General features: G+C 59.0%; 1 protein-coding gene across 2 annotated transcripts; it reads right to left on the bottom strand.

The window, feature by feature from the left end:
• Window positions 1-1,698: 1,698 nt before the first annotated feature.
• Window positions 1,699-8,209, bottom strand: SLC25A45 (solute carrier family 25 member 45). Of its 2 annotated transcripts, XM_066357743.1 has the most exons (6): window positions 8,102-8,209; window positions 6,956-6,999; window positions 6,693-6,764; window positions 6,210-6,395; window positions 3,574-3,832; window positions 1,705-3,435 (listed from the first exon to the last, which is right to left on the bottom strand). In XM_066357743.1, the coding sequence occupies exons 1-6, from the start codon at window positions 8,136-8,138 to the stop codon at window positions 3,161-3,163; spliced, it is 873 nt and encodes a 290-aa protein (XP_066213840.1). In that variant the 5' UTR covers window positions 8,139-8,209; the 3' UTR covers window positions 1,705-3,160. The 2 variants fall into 2 exon arrangements, with proteins under 2 accessions (XP_066213891.1, XP_066213840.1); XM_066357794.1 differs by lacking the exon at window positions 6,210-6,395 and having other exon boundaries at window positions 1,699-3,435.
• Window positions 8,210-9,083: the final 874 nt, after the last annotated feature.

Here is a 9,083-nt window from a genome sequence, read left to right as displayed (position 1 = left end):
CTTTCCAGGTGACCCTCAGACACCACACCCGTTTACAACCTCAATGGAGTTCATTGTTTCCTAGTTCTTAGGGATTCCTTCTATCTAAATGAGTCTCAAGAATAATGATGACCTCCAATAAATCTGTTAATTCCTTAAGAATTTAACATGCATATTATGGAACCCTGCTAATGTAAAAACATCTATCTACATTTGCCTGACCTGTGGTGGTGCAGTGGATAAAGCCTTGACCTGGAATGCTGAGGTCGCCGGTTCGAAACCCTGGCTTGCCTGGTCAAGGCGCATATGGGAGTTGATGCTTCCTGCTCCTCCCCACCTCTCTCTCTCTCTCTCTCCTCTGAAATGAATAAATAAAATAAAAATAATTTTAAAAAACCCAAAAAACAAAATCTACATTAAAAAATATCTTCAGCCCTGGCTGGCTAGCTCAGGTGGTCAGAGCATCATCTTGAAACACCAAGGTTGTGGGTTTGATCCCCAGTCAAGGCACACATGGGAAGTAACCAATGAACCCACAACTAAATGGAACAACAAGTGAATGCTTCTCTCTCTCTTCCTGTCCCCCTAAAATCAATCAATAAAAAAGGGGGTCAAAAATGCCTTCAGCCATTTCCTGCCTGGCTTTGTTTGTCCGCTCTCCTTTCCAACAGTTTCGTCCCCTCCCAGCGGCCTCTGAAAGAATGCCTTGTTTTCTCAGAGCTCATTCCTGCCTTCCCTCAGCACAGCTCTGCAGCTGGCAGCCCCGCCGGGCTAGTGGAGGGGACAGCATGGCCGCGTGAGGCCTGCCACCCTGTCTCCGGTTCTAATGACATCTCTGGAGAGAAGCAGCGGGCACACGCAAGTGTGCACCCAGGTGGTGCAAATATGGACTAATGGGCAAAATTACACCCCACAAAGGGTTTAGTTTAAACAAAATGGAAAAAGGACTTTCGTATTATATCCTCTTGCTAACTGGTAACGTGGTGAGAGATGGCAGCCTGCAGAGCCCACCCGGACCTCCCGGCCCTTCTTCCCCGGGTTGTGAGAGCCACCTCCTCCTTCACATGCATGTTCTCCGCCTCCTTCCAGCCACAGACTGCCCTGGGAATTCCGATGACTGTCGTGTGCCACCCAAAATCTCTGGCACTGCGGTGGTGCTGGCTGGCCACTGGGGCTCACAGGCTGACCAGTCGGAAGAGATGTTGGAGGAAACTGAGGCACAGAAAGGGCAGTGACTGGCTCAGGCAGACCCTGTTTTTCCATCCCAGGACAAGCTTCCTAATCAGTGCGGAGTAGAGGCCTCTAGCACTGGGATTCAAGTCCCTTCCACCAGACGCACAGCTCCCTTACTTGAAAGGGCAGCACATTTCTGCTGTTAGGAGCAGCCAGAACACTGTTTTGAGTGTAAAAGTCACCGGAGCACGTACTTTGTACGACACAGTTTCCTGGGCCCCAGCATCAGACATTCTGGTTCGATCAGTCCCAGCTGGGGCCTGGGACACGTTTCCAACCAGCTCCAGGAGGTCCTGAGGCCACCGCTCCATGGACCACACTGGGGCCACCCTAACCTCAAATCATAGACCCTCACCTGCTGTGTGAGTCAGCCAGTGAGAAGGCTAAACTGTTGCGGCAGAGACGTCAGAGTGCAGCCGTCACCCAGGTCTGGACCAGCGGGGCACCTCCTGTATCCGCAGCGGTCCTTCCACGGTCAGCATTCCAGCCGACAGCGAGCAACTTCCTTGTAAGTCGGTGACCGGCCACGTGCACACCTCACACATTTCTCTAGCAAGAACCCAGGCACAGGGCCCAGCGAGCTGCAAAGGAGGCTGGGACACATACCCTGGCTCAGTGGCCACACACCCTGTGGCCATGATATGCTGATGGAGTCTGCGGCCCAGCGAAGGACAGCTGGCTGACGCTGGCAGGTCTGCTTGGGTGAATTTGAACTGAGGTGACCCGAGGGAGACTGTCAAGGTCCCCAGGGAGAGCAGGCTAACAAAGTAACTGAGCTCTGCAGTCGGGGGCTCTGATGCATCCAGGCAAGTGTGTGGCATGCCAGCTGGGTAACCTGGATGTTACACACTGAGCTGAGGCCCCTCCTCTGCCGACAGTGGTGAGCCTGCCATGACTGTTTTTACAGGGAGAGCCCGGTAAGTGGCAGGGATTCCGGGCATTCGGTCCATCATGAGGCAGCCCAGGCTGATCTCAGACCAGATCAGGACAGTAGTGGGTACAAACTCCGCTCAGCTTTATTGCCAGTTAAGTGAACCCTCTTAGCTGGTTTTTAATGCCCACTTTGCAACTGAGATAAATAAAGACATGTGCCATGGATGGGAGCGGCTGTGCAGACATGCCCGACCTCTGGCTCCACTCCCGCTGGGGATGACCCTGGGGCAGACAGACCTGTCAGGGAGAGGCAGGGGGCCTGCAGACCCCACAGGCAGTCTGGGGCAGGGGGGCAGGAGCCAAGGGAGGACCCCAGGAAACAGTGCTCAGCCCGGTCTGGGAGTGGGTCCAGCCAGAGAAATGATGGAGTCACCACCCCTCAGCAATGACCAGTGTTGGCCAGGAGGGACTAAGCCTTCCAGGCTAGTGGTGACGAGGGGGCACAGCTGGTTCTCCGCGAACAGCTAGGCCACTGAAGCTGCCAAGGTAGAGGAAAGCTAGTCGGCAGGGAGGTGCCCCCAAATGCCCTGTCAGGAGGGGGTGGAGTTTGGGCTTTGCCCTGAGAGTGACAAGAGACACTGAGGAATTCTGGGATGGCCAGTCAGGTGGGGAGAGGTATGAAGGGAGGTGAGCTGGGCGGTAGGTGAGGATGCTGCCCCTGGAATTCGGGAAGTAGTTAGCACCCAGGCAGCTGAGCAGAGGCTAAGAGCTCCTGAAGCGGTAAAGTCACAGGATAGGGACTGGAATGTCACCGGCACTCTGGTTAGTTGGTTTACGAAAGGATCCAGGCGAGTGCTGAAGTCGGCCTTGGGTTCTGGGCAGAGCAGGGCTGGGGGGCCTGCTCCCCACTGCTGTCTCCCCATCCCTATCTGCGTCTCCCAGGCTGGGAGGTGCCTTGGCAAAGACGGTTGAACCTCTTGCATTAGAATCTCAACCTGGCAGGTTCAATTTGGCCTCCAATTTGGGCGGGGGTGGGGGGGAGTCAGTCCCTTGGAGAGTTGCTGGAAGTGCCTGGTCAGGCTCGTTCCCATCGGTGGAGGAGGTGCTCATAACTGAGGAAGGTGACGGCGTTGACAGGGAAGGCGCGGGCACTGTTGATGGTCAGCCCCCGGAAGAAGACCCCCAGGCCTTCCTGCCGGACGCTGCTGACCATGCAGTCCAGCACCCCCCCATACTCCCTCTGCTTCGGCCCGGCCATCTGCATCCGAGACTTGATCACATCCAAGGGGGTGGCTGTCACCCAGGAGGTGATGCCTGCAAAGCCCCCTGCCACCAGCACTGTGGTTGAGCCTGGGGTAGACGGAGCCCGGAGCAGGGTCAGACCAGGGAACGCCCTCCCTGGCCCATGTCTCCCGCTGCCCTCCGTGATGGGCCAGCTCCCCGCCTCACTCCTCTCTGCCTCCCACCCTCTCCCACCACTTCACTTACTAGGGTTCTGGCCATTTGGCGTGGATTCGCGACAGAGCCATTCATAGGTGGCGAAGTAGATTCCCAGTGTGGGGGTGTCCCTCAGCGTCAGGGCCCAGGCCCCCCGGAACAGCCCCCGGGGCCCCTCCTCCCGGAAGATGGAGGCCAGGCAGTGCATGGGGCCCTGGTATCGGGGCAGGGGGCTGCTGGGCTGTGTCCTCAGCTCCGTCTGGTTTTGTAGTCGAACTTTGATGAGATCAAAAGGGGCAAGAAAGTAGGCCTGTAAGGAAGGAAGCGTAGAGGCCTGGGCAGGGATTCACGCGGGGACAGCTTACTCTGACCAGAGGAAAGCTGTGGGCAGACAGGGCAGGGTCTTCCCCAGGAGCTCGCTTTGCCACTGCCAGCCCTCCGCTTCTCAACTCGGGGCTGTGGAAGGGCCGGGGCTACCTCCTCAGCACCAGGCCCCTGACAGAGGGCAGCACGGCCCTGCTCCTCAGGCAAGAGCACCCACTCGCCTGGTGCGTGCACAGAGCTCAGGAGTGGGAAAATCCTCTCCAAACCCTGGAGTGAGCATGGGTGTGCAGTGCTGAGTCCGCAGAAAGCGTTCAGTCCGGGCACAGCAATGCTCCGGCCCCTTGCCAGGGCTAAGGTCACCTCGTTCGTGTTGGGGGTCCCAGCTTCATAGCTTCTCCCTCCCCCAGAGGCCCCTGAGGGGGCAAGCACTGGGCCAGCCCTTCCTGCCTCTCACCCCCCCTCCAACGACTGGCGTTCTAACAGAATGTGGGTGACAGGGTGAGGTCTGCAGGTCCTGGAACTCCTACCAGCTGGCTGAGGCAGACGAGACACAGACTGGGAATAGGACTGGGACTGAGGGTGGGTGCTGGGCGCACATGAAGGGAGGTCAGGGGAGGGGCTAAGGCTTGGGTCAGGGATTCAGCTAAGCCAAGGTCCACTGCTGGCTGAGAGTTGAGGTCAGGCTGAGGTTAGCAGAGCATTTAGGGACTTCTGGGGTGTGTGTGTGTGTGTGTGTGTGTGTGTGTGTGTGTGTGTGTGTGTTGTGGAAGGTATAGGAGCTCAGTCCCTCACCGTGGAGATGGTCAATGGCCGGTGCTTGGCTCTGGCAGTGATATTAGAGGGTGGCAGGCCAAGTTTGCTGGCTTCGTCCCCTGAAAGAAGGGCCATGGGCTGGGACCCTCCCTGTGTAATGGGGCCCTGATGTCACCCTCTGGAGCATACTGGCAGTGCCAAGCTAAGAGCTTCTCCAGGGGGTGTGCTTCTGAGCCCTAGTCTCCTAGGAGCCAGGGAAATGGCTAGGCCAAAGGTAGGGTGGCAGGTAGGGGTTGGTCAGGGCCCTCCTCCCCATTCGTGCCCATGGGGGCAGTGGGGACATCAGATACTGCTGCGCTGTTAGACAGGGTCAGCCTTAGCCAGCCAAAGCAACTCCTGTGCACAGCGGAAGCTGTCAGTCCCTGCCCTTTGCTAACCAGAGTCTCTTTCTTGCTCTTCCTCCCCACCTCCACACTAAAACACACTTTCTGCTCCAAGACTGAAGTCATAGACTTGACAGCAAACCTGGGCTCCAGTTGATCCCTGGACCCTAGTCCCCATCATAACCCAAGAGTTCCCAGTACTGGAATACGTCCTACTTTCCAAAGAGCTGGAGGAGAGGCTGACTTTGGAGCTGGGCCTGGCTAGGCCTAAATCAGGCTGCTTGGCCTGGAGCCTCAGTTCTCATCCTTGTTTCTGGGGGTGCCAGGTCTTAGGGCTTGGGAAATATGCAGGTATGCACCCTGCAAAGAAGCAGAAGAGAAGCCAGGACCTTCTGGGACCTCATGAATTATTAATTCACTCCAGTGAGCTGGCTGACTGTCCTTTGCCCTTGCTCTATGCCCCACGAAGTCTGTCAGGAGCATCAGGGCAGATGCCAAATAGAGGGTGACCCAAGGCACCTGGCTGGGGTGTGGGGCAGAGGCAGGCTGGGGCTCCCTTGGTTCCTGGAGGCCCCTCTTCCCTCCACCTTACCCCTCAAAAGCCCAGTATTTAAGTGCTAAGAACAAGGATCAAAACCAAATGATCGGAATTACCGAATGACTAATACCGTGGCCCTCCCCCAGGGAGATCTGCACACCGTGGTCCCTGGCAGGGCTCACTGACTTCAGGCACCCGGCGCCACAGGCCCAGGAGCTGAGCAGGGTAGGGGCCGGGGTGTGCCAGGACCACATCAGGACTGGCCTCAGGCCTCTGTGGGGGCTGTCAGTTCTCCAGGATGGAAGGTCACCTTGGAGAGAGGTCTTCTCATAACCCTGAGGTTGGCAGGCGCCCTCCAGAGGTGGGGAAGCCATCTGCCTCAGAGTGCAGCATTGGCTGCTTCTCCGTGGTATCCTCTTGGCACCATCTCCCTCATCCTGCCCCCACAGAGAGCCCTCTTTGTCTTTTGCCCACTCTGTTCTCCATGACCCTCCCCTCTAGGCCTGCAGCGTAGAAGGCTGCAGCTCAGCGGCCAGGTTGTTGGGAAGAGCAGGAGCTGCCCATCTCCCCACAGCTCTTCACATTCTGATGGGGAAGGCCACGGTCTGCAGCTGGGGGGAAGGAAGGACACACTGACCGTTACTGCATCCATGTGTGTGTGTTTGCATCCACCCCCATGCTGCCCTGACCTGCAGGAACCCCCCGACACAGCCAGCTATGAAGACATGCGTGTAGCTGGGTGGCTGGACTCGCCGCTCCTGGTGGGAGGTGGCCGAGAGCGCCTGGAGGGTATTGCTGTAGACCCCGAACAGGACTGAGTTGACCAGGGCTACGCTGGCTATGGGGAAGCTCATCCCCTTGAAGAAGCCCAGGAGCTGCAGGGAGAGGACAGCATCGGAGTGAGTGGGGGGTGTGGGAGCCCCCTTTGCCCTTGCCAGCCCTGGCCAGGCCGCCTCTAGCTGGAAACCACCCTGAGCCCGGCTGGAGGCGGACGCAGTCGAGGCTGGGCTGGCCTGAGTACCACCCTTGAGACACTAAGCTACCGCCCTGCCCCCAGTGGCCTCAGACTTGGGGCTTCCCTCTTCCCTCTTCCCTCTGCCTGGGGAAGAGGAAGCTGCTTCTGACCGCTCAGTGCCTCCCACCCTGAAACCCCCAGGAAGCAGGCCACCCACCGACTCATGGCGGTAAGTCTTCACCATACAGTCAATGATGCCTTGGTACGAGGTCTGGGTCTGCAGCCGTACCTGGACGGGAGGACAGAGCAGGCGGGCAGGCGGGCGTGCATCAGGCCCGTGCCCCTCTGAGCAGGATGCCAGCAGGGCAGGAGAGGCGGGGCAGAGAGCCTCTGTCAGCCAGGCCCTGCGCTCTCTCGGGGCGTCCTGACATTTGGTTCAGGCGACGCCTGTCGCTCCTGGGGCGCGTCTTCTAGACTCACCTTTATAGTGTCAAAGGGATGTCCCAGGACCAAGCCCAGAGCGCCTGTGGTGACAAGAAGGTGCTAGGCGTGAGGCCCCTCACACCAGGCTCGAGGAGCAAGCCTGTGCTGAGAGGAAAGAGATGTTCAGGCAGGAGAGGGCAGGACATTCGACCAGGCCCCACAGAAACTGCAGCTGCCCCCTTGGACTCTCCTCTACGCCAGGCTCTGCGCTGTGGAAGCCTGGGGACACCAGGAGGAGCCCAACTTTGCCTGGAGGACACACGTGCAGAAGGGAGGAGCCAACCACAGACGCATGGTGTCCGCACTGGGAGCCCACACGAGCATCTTGCTGGCTTATCTAGCCATGGACTCTGAAGGAGTCTCCACTGCTCCTGCCTCCCTGACAGCCTGCCTCCCTCCCCCTCCCTCCCTCCCTCCCTCCCTCCTTTCCTTTAGCTCACAGCCACAGTCCAGTTCAGGGCCCTGGTCCAGGCCAAGTCCTGCTCCCCCAGTGCTCTGGGGTCAGCCAGCAGTGCAGCACTGGGGGTACCTAAGGGAGTCTAGCTGGCACCGCGGGAGGGGCCCAGCCCCAGGCCAGCTCTCCCCCCGGCCTTGCCCTCGAGAGCAGAGGTTGGTCCCGGAGCTTTGGGAGAGGCTGCATCCCCAGGAGACAGGTTCAGCATGTCCCTCTCCTCCTAAGAGGAATGTCACCCAGAAGCTGAGCCGAGCCCACAGCCAGCAGGCCTCAAGGCCCAGGCATCCAGTCTTTACCCCCAAAGCACATCTCTTCACTAGCTCTGTGAGTCTAAGCAGAGGCCCAAAGGGGAACTCAGGACAGCGGTGAGGTCAAAGGTGAACTTTTTCTGAGCCCCACAGGCAGGCTTGGAGAGTGAGGTTCGAGGCGCAGTGCTGTGGGTGTACCAGGGTGCTCTCACCTTGGCCCCCCTCTCGGCAGGGGACAGGCAGCACAGCCTTGGGACTCAGTAGCATCTTGCCGCCTGTGTATTCCTGTCCTCTCCCCTGGAACAACTCCCAGGAGGCTCTGGGACAGCCACCTCCGGGGGCTCCAGGACTTTGGCCTCGGCTCATCCTCTGTCACCCACCATCCCCAGGGAGTGACCCCCCATTTGGGGTGACGTGACAGAAAGAAGAAAAATGTCTCACCAGAGATCCAGCCGGCCACAAACTCCTCCACAGGCATTGTCCAGCCAGGTGGGAACCGGTGCTTCGGCAGAGGAGGTGCTGGTGAAAGTGTAACTCACCCTATCCCTCCGCAAACCTGGCCTGATAACCTCCCACTAATGTTTAACCCTGGGTGGGGGTGGGAGGCCGTGGCCCGGTGCCCAGACCTTGGACATCAGCAGAGGGGAACAGCCTGCTTGGGTGGCCCTGAAGGACTGGAAGGGGCATGCAGTGTGAAAGCTCACGGGGCAGGGATGACGGCCCATGGTGACCTGCCAGCCCTGCCAGCCCACGATGGCCTTGCAGTGTGGCCAGGACTGGCAGCCAGGCCCAGGACCCTGGCCGAGCCCTTCCTGGCTGCCTCAGTCAGCACGGGTTTAATGCGCCTGCTCAGGGGCAAGGCCCGGAGTGCCCAGCCTGGCCCACAGCCATTCATCCCATCCGGGACAGGCAGGGAGGCTGAGGAGATGGGCCGTGCCACCAGGGGGCAGGCCCAGCCCAAGGTCTTCCTGGGCACTGGAGAACCACGGAAGCTGACAGGGTGGGGACCACCCCACAGGAGTGAGTCACCGGGGCCTGAGGCCAGGCCTCCTCCCCGGATTGTTGGATTGTTTACTACTCCCCAAATGAGTCATAAACAGCCTCCTCCGGCCTCCTCCCGGAGCTCTCTCCCAGGGAAAGCTGGGGGTTTCGAGTGTCTGAAGGGTGAGGAAAGTGCTTTGAGCTGAGCAGGCTTTGACCGCCTGTTTCTTTTGGACAACAACAACCCAAAGTGACAGGGCAGGGGGCTGAGTCCTCTCCCTGGAGATGAGGGAGAAGAGGGGATGAAGAGGAGTGGGCTCTTCTTTTGAGAGCACAGAGACCAGAGCTCAGGAGCCACTGCCTATAGGAATCTGTGAAGGCCCCAAATGCGGGGGCCAAACCTCAGAGTGGTCCTGACCCCCCCCCCCCGCATGCCTCACCA

The sequence above is a fragment of the Saccopteryx leptura genome, chromosome 1, assembly GCF_036850995.1.
Source record: "Saccopteryx leptura isolate mSacLep1 chromosome 1, mSacLep1_pri_phased_curated, whole genome shotgun sequence".
Taxonomy (NCBI): Eukaryota; Metazoa; Chordata; class Mammalia; order Chiroptera; family Emballonuridae; genus Saccopteryx; species Saccopteryx leptura.
The sequence above is the reverse complement of the archived record's forward strand: the minus strand, read 5'-3'. Positions and strand labels throughout refer to the sequence as shown.